General features: G+C 44.6%; 1 protein-coding gene across 1 annotated transcript in view; it reads left to right on the top strand.

Moving 5' to 3' along the window:
• Positions 1-21,287, top strand: part of LOC126522211 (sphingomyelin phosphodiesterase-like) — a 158,627-nt gene that overhangs the window by 95,651 nt on the left and 41,689 nt on the right. The window contains exons 3-4 of the mRNA XM_072288841.1: positions 15,860-16,054; positions 16,825-16,992. Coding sequence (XP_072144942.1) covers positions 15,860-16,054; positions 16,825-16,992 — 363 coding nt within the window. The remainder of the gene's footprint in view (positions 1-15,859; positions 16,055-16,824; positions 16,993-21,287) is intronic.

Raw genomic sequence — 21,287 nt, 5'->3', positions numbered from 1 at the left:
TCCGTTCTGCTTTTACTAATGACTATCCTGAAATTCTTCCCATATTACTACCTTCTACTTATCGCTCTATGGCAAACATTACTTTTAATGTGAATGAAATTATTAAAACATCCATTCCTTAAAAAATTCGCCCTCGTGTGGAACTGACGGCATTAACTCCAAGGTATTAAAAAGCACTAAGCACATCAGCAGTATTTTTCTAACGCTAATATTTCAACAGTCTCTCACAACTGGATGAGTCTACACTGCCTGGAAAATTGGTAAAATAACAACCATCTTTAAAAAAGGCGACCGTACAAATTCTAGCAACTACCGTCCAATTTCTATCACCAGTGTTTGCTCGAAACTGATGGAGCACATTATACATTCCTACATTACCACTTTCCTGTAATCTGTGAATTTATTTCTTCCTAACCAGCACGAATTTCGCAAAGCTCATTCTTGCGACACTCAACTTGCTCTGTTCCTACACGATTTGCATTGTCATCTCGATCGCAACATTCCCACAAACACTCTCTGGATTTCGAAAAAGTTGTTGATAAAGTGCCACATATTCTTCTCCTGCATAAACTCTCGCACCTTAATCTTCAACCAGACATCTTTAATTGGATGCGTGAATTTCAAACCGATCGCCTTCAGGTGTGCCCAAAGGCTCTGTGGTTGGGCCTCTCCTCTTTCTCATATATATTAATGACCTTCTACTTACCACACAGCATACGCGTTTCGTGGATGATTGCGTTTTATAACGACAATAAACAAATGTTTTAGACTGCTCCACTCTTCAGGAAGACCTCCTTCAAATTCTGGCATGGTGCAGCAAATGGTGCATTTCCCTCAATGTCACTAAGTGTTCTCACGTATGCTTTCACCGATGTTGTAATTATGTAGTACACTCCTACTCCCTTAACAACTACACTTTAACACAGTGTGAAGCAGTTGAATGCATATATCTAGTGACTTATCTTGGACCCATCATATCAATCAGTTAACTAAATCCTGCAACCGATCACTAGGTTATCCACACCGGTAACTTGTCAGTCAAACTACTTGCATATAAAATCTTAATCCGAACTAGACTAGAATATGCCTGTGCTATCTATGACAACCGCCAGGTTAATATGATTAACACTACTGAATCGGTTGAGAACCAAGCTGCCAGATTCTTTCTTTCTGACTACTCCCATAATACATGTTTTTCGGCCTTAAAATATAGGTTGTGCTTTCCCTCACTCACCTCCCGCCATAAAAGTGCTCGTCTGTGTTTAATTTTTAAGCTCTTTCATTCACAGCCCATCGCTAAACAAATAATCATTGCCAGCCCATCGCTTCTCCCGCCACACGCATCCTAATGCTATATATATACCACGCACGCATTCCACTTCATATCAACATTCTTTTTTTCTACACACAGCCCGTGAATGGAGTACACTTCCTTCTAACATCGCATTCATAAGTGGCATTTCTAGTTTCAAAGCTGCCATCGAAGACCCCCCCCCCCCCCCCCATCTTTCAAGTAACACTACCTAACCTGACACGCCGTTTCTTTAATATGTGCCCACCCCTCATGTAATGTCTCATGTAGGCACCCCTGAGGTATAATAAATAATAAAAAAATAACAAAAAGAAATACCCGCTTTCACAGGCTGAGAACGGATAGTCGACTGGTTTTATTCTACAGACAAAGCAGCTTTGCCGAGTGGCTGCAGTGAGGTGGCTGCCCCTGTCGGGCAGCCACCTCACTTCCACGAAAGAGTAGAGGGAAATGAGCCCCACCTGGAGGCCTGGCGAGGTAACTGTTTTCCACAAGGGTGGACAATATATAGTGACGGGTGGTCGCTATAAATTAATTGCTTATCTCTCACTTGCACTCACGCTAGACGAACGTGAGACGTTCTGCACATTGGCTTGCTCATGTTAACCTATATTATTATGTTACAAGAACGCCTCCATTGAATGGAAGCTGCACGATAGTTTTAGGGACAATTCCACGACATTGGAGCAAAATTTAGCGATAGTGTAGCGATACTTCGTCTCAGTTTACCGACTTGCTCGAAAGAAAAAGATGGTAACATTGGTCGTCCGTAGAAAAGGGGGTGGGCAAGTACGCGACGTTGATCGGCGTGTCGAAACTCGGCGTATACCTAAGCTACCGGGTCGATAGTAAGTAGCAGTATTCATTGTGTGTGTGTCACCTTGTCAATTCATCCTCGTCAGTTCGGGCCAGGCTGGGTAATATTATTATTATTTCTTTTTTTTGGGGGGGGGGGCCCACACTAGCATATATATGTTGTTCGTTCGTGAAATATACAATGTTGTCGAAGGCTTGCGGCCGTGCATTAGAGATTATGGAGAAAAGCAGCAGTTCCCTAGGGTACCGTACTACAGACGTACTTATGAACTTAATTACGAGCTTGCAATTGCATTGGCTAGAGGCCGACATTTTCAAGATACTGAAAGAAAACATTTTAAATAAAATAACAAAAGAAACATTTGTCAGAGTAGTAAATACCCAAATGCGATAACTATCTCCCTAGAATGGAACGTACTAAGAAAATAATTTCTTTTCATTCAACATCCCCAATTCGAAATACAGTACATTGCACAGACAAGATATTGTTTACATCAATGAAGAGCTTTGTTTTGCCAAACGAATCAAAGGACAAAATTGCCAAATATATTTGCTCGCCTCCGGGAAGAGTAGTCATGTTAAAACCAGTGCCACCGTATGGCATAAACCACTTGGCTTGAGAAAAAAACAAATATAGGAGGAATACCTCAATCTTATTGACATAACTTAGTTGCCGCTTTTGTACTGCAATTAAAGGCATAGTCGTTGTGCAGTGGATCTTTCATTGTTATCCGCTGTCGATTTATGGAAGGAAAACACCTCGTTTTGTAGCATACGTCTTGTTTCTTTGGTTGAGTGCTGATAAAGGGCCGCCTAAGATAAAACCTATTACATTCTAACTTTGTTCCAATCTCGTGAGGCGATATTTACGTAACCGTCAACGTGAGCGTCGGGCGTTGACACGCAGCCTTGTTTGAACGGCCCAATCAGGCGTTATTCTCTAGTCTACGAGGTCTGGTTGGTTTACTTTCTAAGCGAAGAGCATTGCCTACCTTGACAGCTTTTCACAGCGGTGCTACCTTAGGCTAGTTTCCAGCGTTTCGTGAAGTGCGTAGGCAAAAGCGATGGCAGCGTCCATAGAGCTAAAACAGCTTAAGCATGCGGCAAAATCGTATCAGTGTATCTGCCCCAGCTGCGTTTTAGACCAGATGTGTTAAAACAGGTGATGGATGATGGATGACAGTTTGATGCGTTGCGATCTACGCAAACAACGACAACGCGGCCGTTGCGTCCTGTGCCTCACCAAAGACGCGCGAGAGCCTTGCCATGGAATGTGCAGACGCGTGCGCCGTACAGACTGGGGACGGTGTCTTTGTCGCCACCGTATACGTTGAACCCGGAACGTCAAAGAGCGACGTTGAAGACTTTATGATCGAAACATTTGATTGGATCCTCCCGGCGGACCCCAATCCCGTGGGTAACTTCAGCGTCGATGCGTCTCGTTCCGACAGAAGTGGTTCTTGGCGCTTCTCTGGGAAAGGTTTCCCTTGAATGTTACACCAAGACCAACGTATCCACGACGCGCGATCGGTCGTGCATAGACCTAGCGTTCCTTTTGAATGTCTCCAGAGTCGTCACAGAGGTCATGGCCGTCTGTGATAGCGGTCATAAAGCCATAATGACTGTGGTCACGAGATAAACGCAAATACAAACAAACATAACAAAGTGCATGTTTGTGTTATATTGTCTTCTTGTTTCGTTTTCTTATTATTACAGTTTTATACAGCTCCGCTTGTCATTCAGATTTGCCGAGTCGAATGGCTCTGAATTATTTTATCTGATTGGCTGGCAAGCAGCCAGTAGCGTGCTGCAGTCGACAGGGCTTCGGGGAGTCCTAGCAAGGGCAGGGAAAATAGTTAGCCGGATGAGCAGGGCAGTGCTGGCATTTGCAATTGGTCCACTTTCCTTTTTCATGCTTGTGGTGCGTGGTTGAAAATCGTGGGTGCTTACAACGAAAAAGTTAGCACAATGATGTCGCATACGTGCTGAAAAGCCTCGAGGACGCTTGATTGCCACGCAACTTTTTTATTATACCCTTTTCGCTTCAGGCGTCCACATTGGTGGGCACGTTTTTCAAAAGCCAAGTACTCCTGAGCACCAACTTCTGGGACGTTAAAATTGCATTTCTTTCTGAGCGTTTACCATGGATTACACAACTTCCAAAGGAGGAAGCCATATCATGGCTGAGGCTGGCGTTAAAAGATAAGATGGTTGCGAACGTTCTCGATAACGTTCCTGTTCGCTACCAATGATAACATTTATGGTCACTTTATTTGTAAAGGCAAGCAAGCCTCAAATAACAGTTCCAAAGCATTTAGCTTGCTTCATGGTTTACCCTTCTTCCAAAGGAGAGCGCCATATCTCGTCCGAGGGGGGCGTAAAAAAGAAAAGAAAATGGCTCTGCGCGGTTTACGAGATATAGTGATCAATTGTAGAAACTTATTTTTTGCTTGAAAATGCTTTTTATGTGGGCATTTTTTTCCTTTGAGCTCCTGAATCAGTGTGAAATACAGGTTTCAAAAAGGTCACTCGTTGCGGTGCCTAAATGTTTTTCGGTAGTGAACAGGAGATGCAGCCAATTTCGTCCTCCCAAGCATTTCCGAGTAGGAAGCGCCAGAGTGATCACTCGGCAGCAATAATTGATAGCGTTCGCCACGGGGCAGTCTTTGGCTACACCAAAAAGCAAGTTATGTTTCGCTCAGCACTTTAATGAATCATTATTGCACGCACGTCAGTGTGACACGGTAAGCTTTTGATGTTTTCTGACGTGGCGTGACAGACAGGCGAAATGGGCGTAGCTAAAGCATTTATGACCAATCATCATCATCATCATCATCATCATCATCATCATCATAAGCCTAGTTACGCCCACTGCAGGGCAAAGGCCTCTCCCATACTTTTCCAACTACCGCAGTCATGTACTAATTGTGGCCATGTTGTCCCTGCAAACGTCTTAATGTCATCCGCCCACCTAACTTTCTGCCGCCCCCTGCTGCGCTTTCCTTCCCTTGGAATCCAGTCCGTAACCCGTAATGACCATCGGTTATCTTCCCTCCTCATTACATGTCCGGCCCATGCCCATTTCTTTTTCTTGATTTCAACTAAGATGTCATTTACCCGCGTTTGTTCCCTCACCCAATCTGCTCTTTTCTTATCCCTTAACGTTACACCTATCATTCTTCTTTCCATGGCTCGTTGCGTCGTCCTCAATTTCAGCAGAACCCTTTTCGTAAGCCTCCAGGTTTCTGCCCCGTAGGTGAGTACTGGTAAGACACAGCTGTTATACACTTTCCTCTTGAGGGATAGTGGCAATCTGCTGTTCATGATTTGAGAATGCCTGCCAAACGCACCCCAGCCCATTCTTATTCTTCTGGTTATTTCAGTCTCATGATCCGGATCCGTGGTCACTACCTGCCCTAAGTAGATGTATTCCCTTACCACTTCCAGTGCCTCGCTACATATCGTAAACTGCTGTTCTCTTCCGAGACTGTTAAACATTACTTTAGTTTTCTGTAGATTAATTTTCAGACCCACCCTTCTGCTTTGCCTCTCCAGGTCAGTGAGCATGCATTGCAATTGGTCTCCTGAGTTACTAAGCAAGGCAATATCATCAGCGAATCGCAAGTAGCTAAGGTATTCTCCATCAACTTTTATCCCCAATTCTTCCCACTCCAGGTCTCTGAATACCTCCTGTAAACATGCTGTGAATAGCATTGGAGATATCGTATCTCCCTGTCTGACGCCTTTCTTTATTGGGATTTTGTTGCTTTCATTGTGGAGGATTACGGTGGCTGTGGAACCGCTATAGATAGCTTCCAGTATCTTTACATATGGCTCATCTACACCCTGATTCCGTAGTGCTTCCATGACTGCTGAGGTTTCGACTGAATCAAATGCTTTTTCGTAATCAATGAAGGCTATATATAAGGGTTGGTTATATTCCGCACATTTCTCTATCACCTGATTGATAGTGTGAATATGGTCTATTGTTGAGTAGCCTTTACGGAATCCTGTCTGGTCCTTTGGTTGACAGAAGTCTAAGGTATTCCTGATTCTATTTGCGATTACCTTAGTAAATACTTTGTAGGCAACGGACAGTAAGCTGATCGGTCTATAATTTTTCATGTCTTTGGCGTCCCCTTTCTTATGGATTAGGATTATGTTAGCGTTCTTCCAAGATTCCGGTACGTTCGAGGTCACGAGGCATTGTGTATATAGGGCGGACAACCTTTCTAGGACAGTGTTCCCACCATCCTTCAACAAATCTGCTGTTACCTGATCCTCCCCAGCGGCCTTCCCCCTTTGCATAGCTCCCAAGGCGTTCTTTACCTCTTCCGGTGTTACTTGTGGGATTTCAAGTTCCTCTAGACTATTCTCTCTCACCTTATCGTCGTGGGTGTTACTGGTACTGTATAAACCTCTATAAAACTCTTCAGCCACTTGAACTATCTCATCCATATTAGTGACGATATTGCCGGCTTTGTCTCTTAACGCACACATCTGATTCTTGCCTATTCCTAGTTTCTTCTTTACTACTTTTAGGCTTCCTCCGTTCCTGAGAGCCTGTTCAATTCTATCCATATTATAGTTACTTATGTCCGCTGTCTTACGCTTGTTGATTAACTTAGAAAGTTCTGCCAGTTCTATTCTAGCTGTAGGGTTAGAGGCTTTCATAGATTGGCGTTTCTTGATCAGATCTTTCGTCTCCTGCGATAGCTTACTGGTTTCCTGTGTAACGGTGTTACCACCGACTTCTATTGCGCACTCCTTAATGATGCCCATAAGATTGTCGTTCATTGCTTCAACACCATGGTCCTCTTCCTGGGTTAAAGCCGAATACCTGTTCTGTAGCTTGATCCGGAATTCCTCTAGTTTCCCTCTTACCGCTAACTCATTGATTGGTTTCTTATGTACCAGTTTCTTCCGTTCCCTCCTCAAGTCAAGGCTAATTCGAGTTCTTACCATCCTATGGTCACTGCAGCGCACCTTGCTGAGCACGTCTACATCTTGTATGATGCCAGGGTTCGCGCAGAGTGTAAAGTCGATTTCATTTCTAGTCTCACCATTCGGGCTCCTCCACGTCCACTTTCGGCTAACCCGCTTGCGGAAAAAGTATTCATTAACCGCATATTATTCTGTTCTGCAAACTCTACTAATAACTCTCCTCTGCAATTCCTAGAGCCTATGCCATATTCCCTCACTGACTTGTCTCCGGCCTGCTTCTTGCCTACCCTGGCATTGAAATCGCCCATCAGTATACTGTATTTTGTTTTGACTTTAGCCATCGCCGATTCCGCGTCTTCATAGAAGCTTTCGACTTCCTGGTCATCATGACTAGATGTAGGGGCGTAGACCTGTACAACCTTCATTTTGTACCTCTTATTAAGTTTGACAACAAGGCATGCCACCCTCTCGTTAATGCTATAGAATTCCTGTATGTTACCAGCTACGTTCTTATTAATCAGGAATCCGACTCCTAGTTCTCGTCTCTCTGCTAAGCCCCGGTAGCACAAGACGTGCCCGCTTTTTAGCACTGTATATGCTTCTTTTGGCCGCCTAACTTCACTGAGCCCTATTATATCCCATTTACTGCCCTCTAATTCCTCCAATAGCACTGCTAGACTCGCCTTACTAGATAACGTTCTAGCGTTAAACGTTGCCAGGTTCATATTCCAATGGCGGCCTGTCCGGAGCCAGGCATTCTTAGCACCCTCTGCAGCGTCGCAGGTCTGACCGCCGCCGTGGTCAGTTGCTTCGCAGCTGCTGGGGACTGAGGGCCGGGGTTTGATTGTTGTGTTCATATAGGAGGTTGTGGCCAAGTACTGCACCAGGGTGGCCAATCCTGCTTAGGTGAGGGAGTGCGTTGCCGGTTCTGGTCACCGGGATCAGGCCGCACTCCAGGCCTGTTTGTGCAATTTTCTCAACACTCGGTTGTTGTTTTTTTCTGGTATTTCCCGGTGGAGAATTGTGCGGCCCGGGATTTGAATCACGGTCCTCTTGCACGGGAGGCGGATACTGTACCGTCCCCGCAGGAGTTAAATTTAAAAATAAATTGTGGGATTTTACGTGACAAAACCACTTTCTGATTATGAGGCACGCCGTAGTGGAGGACTCCGGAAATTTCGACCACCTGGGGTTCTTTAACGTGCACCTAAATCTAAGTACACGGGTGTTTTCGCATTTCGCCCCCATCGAAATGCGGCCGCCGTGACCGGGATCCGATCCCGCGACCTCGTGCTCAGCAGTCTAACACCATAGCCACTGAGTAACCACGGTGGGTCCCGCAGGAGTTGTACGCCTCATTTAATATACAGTGGTGCCCTATTTGATCAGTCAAGGTGGACCAATCTGAGCTCGGTTATACAGCACGGATGGCACTCGGCTAGAGAACCTGGTATTTATGACCTGCACATGTGAGGCCATACATATTTGAAGATATATATCTTTCTTTTTCTTATTTTAGGAGGGTTCCCGTACAGTGATAAAATAAAGGAAAAGACATTAAAAGAAAGAAAAGAAAGAAAGAAAAAGGGGCGAAAAAGGAACATGACAGGTGATTTGATCACGTGACCCTTCGATGTTGCCCGGAAAGATAGCTCAGTCGGTTGGTTCGTCAGGCCCCAGGCTACTTTCAAGCGCCGCAGCTCCTGCTCCGAGCCTCACACTTACGTGGAAAGGGACTCATGTTGTCCGCGATAGTCGGAAGGCATACTTTCTTAGAAAATGGCTGGCCGAGGAGAAGAGCGAGCTCGAGCGGCTTTAGAGACAAGGAAAACTGCCTTAAAATATTTAGACTTGAGGGAAAGCTTCGTTAACAAACTATAACACGGCAATCGGAATTCGAATACGACGAGAGAAATTATTGAGACGTGGAAAATTTCCTTGAAATAAATATGGTTTGCGAGACAAATGCTTGTAAGTATTGAACCTCTTAAAAGATGAGGGAAAATTTGCGCTCACCGAGAGGGCATCGTCCGTACGAGACTACCACCAGGCACCTTACTGAGACGTGGAGAGCTTTGCGGCCGGAACAAAGCCTCCCGTCCCCGCCGGCCAAGAGGGGGAAACGCGCTTTCCGATCGCTCAAGGTTGCGCGGACATAGTATAACTGTAGCGTCTAGGAGAAGCTTAACCAGGTGCGATGGTGGTACGCATAGCGTGGGAAGTTAGCCGCCAGAATAACAATCTCAAGGACTGCTGCTGACGAGGGCGAAATACCTTCGTGTAATTATAATAACCCTAATAGGACTACTTTCGAAAGAAAAAAAAGGAAACGGCCCAGAGGGCTATACTACGAGAGCTATGATTGATAGTTATCTATATATATATATATATATATATATATATATATATATATATATATATATATATATATATATATATATATATTCATCTATCTATGGGATCGCATGCGCGCGCTGTTGCTTTGTCTCTGCGTGTAGTAGTTAAGAGAGCCAGTTTAAGGGCGGAGAAGAAGGAAGGAAAGGAAAGACTCTGAAGCAAAATTGCAGCGCCGTGGTTTTAAAGCGCACCCGTGGTAGAGAAACGGAAGGCGATATAAGCGTGCGTGGCCATGATACGCACACGGCAAACTGCCTTAAAATATTTAGACTTGAGGGAGAGCTTCGGTAACAAACAATAGCACAGCAATCAGCACTCGAATATAATTATAACCCTAATAATAATTGTAAATATTCATCTCATCTATGGGATCTAATGCGCGCGCTGTTGCTTTGTCTCTGCGTGTAGTAGTTAAGAGAGCCAGTTTAAGGGCGGAGAAGAAGGAAGGAAAGGAAAGACTCTGAAGCAAAATTGCAGCGCCGTGGTTTTGAAGCGCACCCGTGGTAGAGAAACGGAAGGCGATATAAGCGTACGTGGCCATGGTACGCACCCGACAAACTGCCTTAAAATATTTAGACTTGAGGGGAAATTTGCGCTCACCGAGAGGGCATCGTCCGTACGAGACCACCACCAGGCACCTTACTCTATGACCAATACAGGAGGGTTAACGGTGAAAAAGGCGCTTAACTAGAAATAATGCATGTTATTTCGTTTGGCCTAAGCATGTATAATCAGTGCGCGCACATGGTATAAGATGAGGAGCTTACGGAAATTTTGTGATATTGGGTGACAGAGAATCGAAGTTGATGTTTCCAGAAAATGTGTTGCCTTATAGTTGAGGGTTACTGGCAGAAAGGGAATAGAAACAGACTAGAATAGCTTTGCGTTAGAGTGCGCCAAATCCGATGGAGAATAAAGTTCGCCGCCTCATCCAAAGAAGCATCATGCGAGCACCTCGAAACTAACAAGGCAAGACAAAAATGACCGGCAATTACGCAGGATAAGCGATCTAACTCGGAGAAAAAAATTTATAAGTATATGGCATAGCCGGCAGTGGATGCCCCTTCAATGCTTCTTCAATGTTTCTCGCCAAGTGCTAAATGTAGACACAACACAATGGGGATAATAAAGCAGTGCGCAAAACCTACGTGAGAGAAGGTAAGTGCAGCGTCCTATCGTACGAAAACTTGATACGTGCTGCCGCTAATGGAAGAAAGGAAAGTATGGAAGTAAGTCCTGACATTTTATTTAGTGATCACGTTGGTCGTTAATTTCAAGAGCACGAGGATGTGCAACCTGACTTGCGGAACTTTACACCGCACCCTCGAAGTAAGAATGCAGCGCGAACTGAGCCACCACAGTTCCCATTATTAGTTTGCGTGGAGATTTATCATCAGCTTCTATGGTAAGCACTCTCAATTATTCATTTTATTGCTATACTGTTACGTGCTAGCGCCAGCACGTAGTTCACAAGGTCGTAAACGTTGGCGACTATTTATCATGCGGATTTGGCTTTATTCCTTCACTTTGCTTCATGCACTGTCGAAAAAAAGAAGCAGGCCCTGGTTCCTGCTGGCGTTATGCATTGCTTCACCTATACACCAGCGAACAGTAGTGGGTATGCACCACCAGAAAAAGTGTCACAAGACCAGCTATGCCTGTAGCAATTTCGTTTTGCGGCACCATCAAGAAGATGACGGATGGCACTTTGCGGCGTGTCGACAAATTTCATTTCATTTCATTTATTTTTTCCCTTAAAGGCCCGAATGCATTACATAAGGGGGGAGCAAAATCAAGGTCAAAGAGAAAGAATAAATTGACAAAAGAGAACAATAACAAAAAAAAAGAGTATGTAACAGTTAAATGTTCTTGTCACGCGTATACAATGCAAAGTAAAATTCACGGGATTGAAACACGAGAAAAAAAATATCGATATATATATGAAACACTCAATTATTACACGAGAAAAATACAGTGAAAAAGGCATCACACGGAAAACAAGTAAAAATAAAAAAATAATCAGCTGTTCAGAGTGCCGAATTGAATATGACAGGAACCTTTTGCCCTCATGAAAAATGGTCATTTAGTTTATCCCGGAATGATTTGCGGTTAGTGCATGATGCGATGGTATTTCGCAGGCCATTCCATAGTGCTATCGCGTCCGGAAAAAATGATGACTTTAGAGCTAAGGTGCGACAGTTGATGCGTGCGATGCTATGGTCATGGCTTAGGCGGCTAGACGTCCCGTGCAGGGGTTGCAGCTTTTCGTGTCTCGTGCGTGGGTGATAGTAGAAATGATGAAGAAGACAGAGGCGAGATATAATGCGGCGTGACTCGAGTGATGGGATGGCCAGGGAGTGTTTCAGCGCGGTAATACTGGTTTTTCTTGAATAGTATGAAGATATAAATCGGACGGCGCGTATCTGCACGGCTTCAAGGTCAGCGGCGAGGTACGCTTGTGATGGGTGCCAAACGGATAGGCATATTCGAGTTTTGGGCGAATGAATGTTATATATGCTAGTTTTTTTATGTCGGGGGATGCGGCCTTCAAGTTACGGCGCAGGTATCCGAGTGTGCGAGAGGTTGCAGCGCAGATGTTTTGAACGTGAGTTACCAATGATAGCGATGGTGTTAGATGGAGGCCAAGATATCTGTAGGATAATGCGGAATCAATGAAAAATGAGATGATGATTATGACATTCAACATTTTCAAAATCCCTATTGGAACAGTTGAGTTACACCAATTCAGTAACATGAATCGACATTCAGGCTTTGCCATTTCTTTCGATGGAAGCGGTTTTCGTGGAAGTATTCTGCGGACTTTTGTTTCACGAAAACTACGTCGCTGCCCTGAATGGCTCAACAATGGCCAACACATGGAAATACCGTCGGCGTATCCGTGTTGCCACCTATGCCATTGCAGATGTGCCGGTGGCCGGCTCTATTCACTACGGAATTACGTAACGAACCAGCACCATTTAAATGACCTCACTGCAACAAATATAGGCTTCCAAGAGCCTCGTTCCTTCAATAAACCACATTATTTCGCTAGTTCTTTCATGCATTTAACGTGAGTGGCATTTTAGCTTCTTGCGCCCGTTTTCGTACTCGAACGGGTGCGCTCATTGTTAAACTCCAAGTCACTCTGCGAGACGCATGTGCTAGCGGCAGAGCTTTGTGGCTTGCGAATATAAGTTTTCCTAGTTCTGCCCATTGCGTTACGCTGGCGGGTTGCAACGAATTTCAACAGATCACCGAAGGGGCAACGTCCGAAATTTCTCGGGTAGGGCCGCGTGAGAGTGGTAGTCAGCTGTGTGCTACCACAAAACTATTAACAAAAAATAGCAAGGTGTCACGAGCATGTTGCAATTATAAAAACAAACAACCTATTAACCTGCAACATACTTTTTATTTTATTTATTTTTATTTCAGTACCCTAAAGGCCCATCCGGGCATTACATAGTGGGGGATTCTTATAATATACAACACTACTATACAACTTATACAACTACAATATATAACTTATAAATATACAACACAGGTTATAAACGGCTGAAGACAGAAATAAGCAAGTTAAGAAGCCAGGTACAAGTTATTAAGAGAAAAAATGGCTAGGAACAGGATCTGGAAAATTGCACATGTAGCAAATTCCACAAGACAAAAAGAACAGCACCTTCAGAAGTTGCAAAACATAGCATCTAACATTTCACGGAACGATACGGCCGGCACGCATAAAAAAAAAGAAAGGAAAAAACAAAAACGCACATCACTTTACGTTGCAATTTTCTAAGTATGACCAAAGAGCTGTTTGAAATGATGATGTTTCAGCGATAGCCGCAATGCTAGAAGGAAGCGAATTCCACTCTTTGATAGCCAGGACCAAAGGCGAGTATTTGAATCGTTCTGTTCGAGCGAAAATGGGTTTACTCTTCTTCATATGATCTACACGTGCCGATGTGTGCGGCGCCGGGAGAAGATGTGAACTTGCAAATGGTGTGTTATTGTGGTAGAGAGTGTGGAAAAAGGATAAACGGCTGAATTTTCTGCGCATGGCCAGAGGCGGGAGTTGGAGCGATATTTTCAGTGATGTTACACTTTGATGCCGAGAGTAACGGGAAAGGATGAATCGTGCAGCGTTGTTTTGTATAGATTCCAACATGTTAATAAGATAGGTATAATGAGGGTTCCTGATCACTGACGCTTATTCTATCACAGGCCTGATTAGCATGTTGAATGCGTGAAGTTTTGTATCCTGGTTGGCTTGGTGTAGTCGGTGTTTAAGAAGACGAAGTTTTTTTAAGGCTTTGGTAGTAATCAGTTCAATATGAGTGCTCCAGGATAAATTAGAGGTAAGATTTACACCGAGGTATACATTTGCGAACTACGGAGAAAAAGGAAGCACTGGCTTTGATATGAATGAAAACACTGGCTGAAAAAGGACTAGTGAGTAAGAAAATGCACTGATTGTCTTAATGAGACATGCAAAATTATTAAACCAGACGCGGCCAATAATAAAAGAAATGTAATACCTGCATAATTATAGCAGGGAAGTGCCAAGTGAATGAATTTATTGTGCACATGAGCACCTCATACATGCGCTGGCATGATGTCGAGCCAAAATTGATGAGTCACTAAACATATGCTAGTCATTGTTCAACGTGCGTATTAATTCTTAGAATCGTGTGACGTTCAGCTCAGTGCTGGCAGATCATTCCATGCCATAATATTGCGAGGAATAAACGACATGGCAAAGTGAGATGTTTTGTATCTAAAGCGTTTGGCTTTATAAGAATGATCTGGGCGTCGAAACGTGGTTGGGGCCTTCTGGAGGAAATCGCGATACAGAATTGGACGGTGATGAAGCTTGTCAAGGAGTGAAAGGCGAGCAATAAGGTGGCGACACAATGGTTGTGGCAATTCAGCGCGTGTTATAAGAACAGGGACGCTAGTGAAACTTGAGTATTCGAGTAAATGAATCGTACAGCACGGTTTTGAAGCATTGTATGTTAGTAATAATGCAAGCCTAGTCCGGGTTGCAGACGGCAGGCACGTATTTTACTTTTGGACGGTATAAGTAAATGTAAGGAAGTTCACGTATCTGTGAAGGAGCGTGTCGGAGGTTGCATTTGAGCCGTCCTAATGAGTGGTTAGCAGATGTAAGCATATCATCAATGTGGTACTGCCGTGATAAGTCGGGCTGCGATACTCATGAGTGGTAGTAAGTTAGACTGGCTGGTCTTTTAATTGCCCAAGTACTTTTTATCCGATAAATGTGGTTACTGAAAGACATCGTTTTGGTTTTAGAAAAAATTAAACGCATTAGCCAGAAGGTGCACGAGTCATTGAGTACGTAAAAATCTTTTTGTAAAAGTAAGTGGTCAGCCGCCCAAGAAATGTTATAGTAACTCTCAAATTCAACAGCCAATAATCTAGTACAGGAAAAGATACCACAGAGTAAGTCGTCAACATAGAGAAGAAATAATAAGGGACCGAAACGGCTGCCTTTAGGGACGACGGAAGTTACATAGCCGAGAGAAGAATCACGGCTATTGGCGGTTGTATATAGTGATCGAGAAGAATGGAAGTCCTATATCTGAGCAATGACATCATGGTGAATGTTAGCCTTCGTTCCATTGAATAGAAGTCTGTGAGGTGAGACAAGATCGAAAGCTTTAGAAAAGTCTAAAAAAAATTTCATCATTTCGTAAGCCGGCATCTATTGAAGTAGCGATGTCATGAATCAACCCAACGAGCCTTGTTTAGCAAGAATATTCCTTGCGAAAACCATGATGATACTTATAGATTACTCCGCCATCGTTGAGGTGATTTATTACTTGAGACTGTATTCTATCCTCCGTGAGCTTGCATAGTACTATTTAAACAAGTTATCCTATAATTAGCTGGGGAACAACGATGACCAAGCATAAATATCGGTATTACTTTGACAACACGCCAATCATGAGGAACGGTATTATCTGATAATTGTTAAAAAAAGAGCCGATACTAATGGGACAAGGTTGGACGATAAATATTTTAGTATCTTGTTAATAAATGCAATATGATCCGAAGCAGTAATGACTGGAGCTTTGGAAAGCTACCGCAATGGTGCCTTGTCTGGTATGAAACTTAAGCGGACCAAATGACAGCAGGCTTCGGGCCGTTAAAGCAAAAGTTATAACACTGCCGCCTACCTTATTTTAAGTCTAGGAACAGAATGGTTCAATTAGCATTCTTCTCAAACTTTTGACCGGATTACGCAAACTGAATTGGAACTCCCCCCGTATTTATGTGCCATCCACCTTTAAGCGTCTGATATACGGTTCTGGCGCACAACGAGCATGCGCCTTGACACTCGACATGGTAACACAATGAGTGAAATATATTGTGCAGGTTATGGGAAATGCCGCCGTGGGCGTGGTGTCACCGAAGGCGTGCTCGGTGTGCAGTGCGGCGACGGGCCTGTTCTTCGACTACATCGAGAGCGGTCGCTCCAAGGACGGACTCGTGAAGATTGCCCGGGGTGCTTGCGCCTTCCTTAAGATTGCCAGTTTGGGTGCCTGCTCTAACGTCATCGACATGTACAAGGTGAGAGCGTTTAGAGTACGAAGGGTGCATTATATATCACTTATTAATATTTTTTTTCATTGCTTAGGTCATCTTTCATAGGATTACCTTGAAATTTCACTCAGGTTATGTGTTATGAGGGATAAACAGTTATCCACCTGAGTAAACGAGCGAAGAAGGGGAACCGAGGTGCTGGATTTTGTGAACGTGACGCCATCGAGCAAAAGAAAAAAAAAAAAAAAGAAGAAGAAGATGTTCCACGTCCGCCCACCATGGCTTTGAGTGGCGCTGGCTAGCAGTCCTAGCCAGCGCCACTGTAACTGGGGGTTCAAGGGTAGGAAGGTGTGCACTTGTAAAAATCTGATTAATCCCGCTGGTACAAAGTTAGAGGATGCGCGAGCATGCCACGCAATCACCCACCCCACATTCCCACCTTCTAGATGTCGTCCTACGTGCAATGTTGCTATGGGCTGTTCCACTAGCGTAGACCTCTGTTACTGTAAATTATTCCAAGCGTATTTGTTTTCATAATCAATCAACATCATTGCCTTTTTCTTTATTTACCCCCATTTCTGTTCCCCGCTGCCGGCGGCACCAGGAGAATATTGATTAACCCTGACCACACGGATTTTCTATAATAATGCGTGCCTGTTTCTTTATTCTACTTTAACATTGACTAGAAAAGTGGGACTTCCTTTCGTCTCTTTCTTTCTGCGATGTGCGAGCATTAGATGTCTTTGTATTGTTGCTCTTTGCGTCTTAATCGCTATTGCCTCTTACTCTTTATGTAGGACGAGTTGTTCTACATAGCCCAAAACCGCAAGGCTCCGAGGACTGAGACATGCAGTGTTATCTTTGGTTCTCTTTGTGGCCCACTGACCAGTGATGTCCACAACTGGACCATCCAGATTAGCGGCCCGTCGAAGCCACGGGCCCACCTGTACGGCCAATACGAAGAGGTAATGAAAACGATCTGATTGTATTTTGTCCATCCTGAGCAATAAATTGTGCTTTTGTCTCAATATGCTTCATGTTCATGTTAAAATTTCGCAATTTCCTGTGGCGCGGAAACCTTTTTTGGGAGAGTTAGCAGTTGTAGATTCATATATGCGGAAAGAGAACTATAAATGAAAGGAAATTGTGCATCACCCATTAATTATTTGGTTGCTTTATCGTTCAAAGTGCAGTTAAGTTCAAGCACAGGAACTAAAAGTATAAGGTGTGAAGAGTACTCGGAAAGCCCAGTTGTTTTCTAACCTGCATTGTACTTTCTTCGTGATGCTTCAATCTTTACATACGCAAATATCACACTCCAAGTGTAACATTTCGAAGGCGCATAACATTGCGCCGTAGAATTAAGCTACTTTAGTTCACTCAAATACTGGCACTTATGCCGACTCAGTGAGGCCCACGGCATCTACCAGGTGGCCGTTAGTTTGAGCGAGCCTTCTCATCAGGGATTTCACCGTCAAATACACACAAATTGCCCCCGCATGCAACAGTCTCTGCCTTCCCCGAGCCCTAAATAAGCCAGAACTTGTTTGCCAGATGGTGTATACAGTGGTAATAGGGGAGTGCCAGTACATTCTATGGTGCAACTGTACAGGGTGCTCTTTATTGGATTCATGCAGTACAGCCTACCGGTCATGTCCAACACCTGCAGAACTAACCTGAATATAATCCAAAGCATCCAAGGCGAGGCCCTCAATATATGCCTTAGCCTACCGCGGAGTGCGTCAACGACTAAAGTTATTTCAGTCGCTCAAGATTCCACACTTATAACGCACATTAGCATTGAAACAATGGGTGTGCACATAAGACACTTCGCCCGGACCCCTACCCACCACCTCGCAAGTCTCCCAGTATATAGGCCCCACAAGACATTCAGTGCGACTGTTTTCGCGCACCGTGCTTCTCTCAGGTCAGGTTACACACCAGCGGCAAGACCTTCCATTCCTCCATGGTGTGTGCGCCGTACTCGAGTATACCTTACAATCCCAGCACTTCAGAAAAAGTCGGACTTGCCGTCATCAGCACTCAAGCAACTAATTTTACTTCTTTTGTACGAGAAATACAGCAACTGCACACACATCTATACTGATGAATCAACTACATCAGTCACTTCCGGTGGCGCTGTAGTTATACCAACAATGAGAATAACCCAGCGGTTCAAGACTTCCCATGTCACTAGGTCTACAGCTGCAGCGCTCACGGCTCTCTGCGACGCACTTCATGTGATAAGTGCTGAAAGTGCTAGAAAATGGTCAGCCTTCTGCGATTCAAGGCCGGCCTTGCAATGTGTGCAGTCGTTTCTCCGACATGAAACTCACGATCAGCTCACATGTGAAATTGTGGAACTTGTCCATCACTTAGGAGAAAAAGGCCATGACATCTTTTCAGTGGATACCTGGTCAATGCGGTATCATAGGAAATCATGAGGCAGATAAGGCAGCTCGGATGTCGAACCAAGAAGACCGCTGCGTCCCCATTCCTCTCTCAAGGACCGATGCCGCGAGACAACTTCGCAATCTAGCTTGCAAGATCTCCTTAGCAGAGTGCAATACCGGACATACAAGGCGCACAAGACTGCACAGACTAAACCCGTCACTTCAACTCAGACCTCCGGCCGGTCTGCACCGACGCGAAGCGTCTCTTCTGTGTCGGTTGTGGCTTGGAGTTGCCTTCACGAATGCCTACTCAGCACTAATTGGAATGGCTGATAGTCCTACATGTGATGTTTGCGGATGCGAGGAGAACATTGACCACTTGTTGTGCCATTGTCCCCAACTTCAAGCACAAAGACAATCTTTGTCCAACGCATTCAGTAAATTCGATGATCGTCCTCTGAGTGAACAGACAGTACTAGAGCCCCGTCCCCATCAATCATCGGCTCAGAAGGCAGTGAAGGCACTTTTGCGCTTTCTCAGAACGTCTGGTTTGCGAGAGCGGCTTTAACTCAACTACTGTCCGTACACGTATCTACACCTTTTCTCTCCCTTCTCTCTCTTCACCTTCTCCCTGCCCCCAGCGTAGGGTAGCCAACCAGGCCCTTGACTGGTTAACATTCCTGCATTCCTATATTTATATATATATCTCTCTCTAGGGATAAATAAGCGCATGCTTTCTTTCACTATCCTCAGCTGCAGAACAGCACGATGACTTATCAATTTAATGAGGGTTTTTAGCAGTAACTGTAAAATGTGCCTACAAGCACTGCACTGCACAAAACTTCAAGAGCAGCAAAGTATTATCACACAAGGTTGCATGCTTGTATTTGCTGCCTTTTATTTATTATATTTCTTCACTACATATGCTTTGAGGCAAAAGACTAAAAAACTCAGTGCCGCTTCACTCTGTGCTGAAGGATGACGAGCGAAGCTGTATATGTGGGCCCCTTAATAGCGACCTGCACCTCCACCGCGGGTCGGGCGGGTATTGCACTATATTCTCGATCGGCCCACGTATGGCGAGCGCTTAACGTCTGCTTCACCTCCGCCGCGGGCCGGCCCGGTATTGCACAATCTTCGGGACGAGCCCACGCATGGGGAGTCCTTAACGCCTGCTTCAACTCCGCCGCAGGCCGCCCCGGCATTTCACTGTCTTCGGGATTGGCCCATGCATGAAAAATTGCTCGTTTACGCGCGGATGCGATGCGTCAGGTCCTAGCCAAAGATAGCTTTGCTGTAAAAAGTATCCTCCAGACATGTATGACAATCTCACATCTGGCCCATCATTGACAGTGAAGCTTTATAAGTGAGTTAAAACCCCCCTCGCCTTCGGAAGTGCTAGGTGGCTGTTTGGTGGCTCACGACCTAGCTCTAGCACCGCCGCAGTCACCGCTTCGTTCAAGCGCGGTTGTCCCTGGCTGTTATTATAGTGACGGCCAGCCTTCTACGAATTACACAAAATAGTAACCGATTACAATTATAAGTAGGTTTTTAAAAATGTTAGTGGTTGCAGTGACTAGTTGCTGCCCCATGAAAATAATTGAGCATTTATTTAAACGTAATCGAGTTTTTTACGTGAGGTTTGTCCGAACGTTTATTACTTTTCGCAGGTGCAGCAAATATAGCGAGCTGGCCTGGCTTTTCTAATGCGTGCTCTGCAGTCTTTACCGCGTTATCTTGCCTAACACTTACTTCTGAAATGTTTCGGCGTTCATGGATCCTGTTCTGTTTGTTTGTTTTTTTTTTTTGGAAGACGCCAGCACCGTGCCTGAAACCTCGTTCGATGTACACGCTGAAGGGAAGTGCGGGGTTACGAACTCTTTGTATAGATGATACTGGTTCCTCATTGTCCCAATTCTCTCGTCTAGTCGATCCACAATGCGCAGTGCGCCGTGGTTGTGGGGGCTCTGAAAATACCCACTCGGTAGTACCAAATTAAAGCGGGAAAATTCGTCGGTAGGTGATTTCCTGGCTCCAAAGTCCGAATTGGCCGTCGCTATAGAGCCAGAGCAGCGCCAGCCTCAATAGTCGGCCATTATCTTGAGTTGTGTTAAAACATTACAAAAATAAATACTGACGCCCGGATTTTGGGGTTACCAGTGCCAATCCGTGAGGATACCACATGACAGGTTCACCGGCATTCTACAATGGTTGCCGTCAAATTTAAAGGGCTGAAAAGTACGTTGCCCGGTACAGCTTGTCCCGTCAGTAAGGTAATTGTCGAAATGTAACTGGTTATTGAAAAAAAAAATATTTGGGTTAGAGCGAGCTTTACTGAACAAAGAAAGCAATGAGCTAATTACAATACTAGCACAAATGTAATTCATTAGAAGTAGCCAACTTTATGCATGTCGTAACGTAAAACAATCATAACGGCTTTCACGACGTCAGCTTTCACCCCGCAGCCGTAGAAACTCCTGGCTGATCCCCAACAGAAAGGAGCAGGTAATAGGCGACGTCAGAAACAATATTGTCACGTGGTCGTGACGTCAAAGAACACACTAGCACTACTGTGAAAGGCAAAACTTGCTTTTATTCGGCGAACCTGTGCCCGCAAAACAGGCTACACTTAAAGCACAACGAGAGCAGCGAACGCAGTCGGCGATCGTCGAAAATCTGATCAGCGGGTCAAGCGCGTCGGATTTTAAACAGCAGTCATCGAATGTTCCAGACTAATCGTTGGGACTCGCGTGCCTTCCACAAAGTTCTACACCATTTGCGTCACGCGATGAAATCAGACAACACAAGGTTCGGCGACAGCAGACAGCGGATAGAAGTATCGATAACTTTCCAGAAACTTCGGATAC

The sequence above is a fragment of the Dermacentor andersoni genome, chromosome 6 (genome assembly GCF_023375885.2).
Source record: "Dermacentor andersoni chromosome 6, qqDerAnde1_hic_scaffold, whole genome shotgun sequence".
Taxonomy (NCBI): Eukaryota; Metazoa; Arthropoda; class Arachnida; order Ixodida; family Ixodidae; genus Dermacentor; species Dermacentor andersoni.
This window is presented reverse-complemented; position numbering and strand designations above follow the sequence as displayed.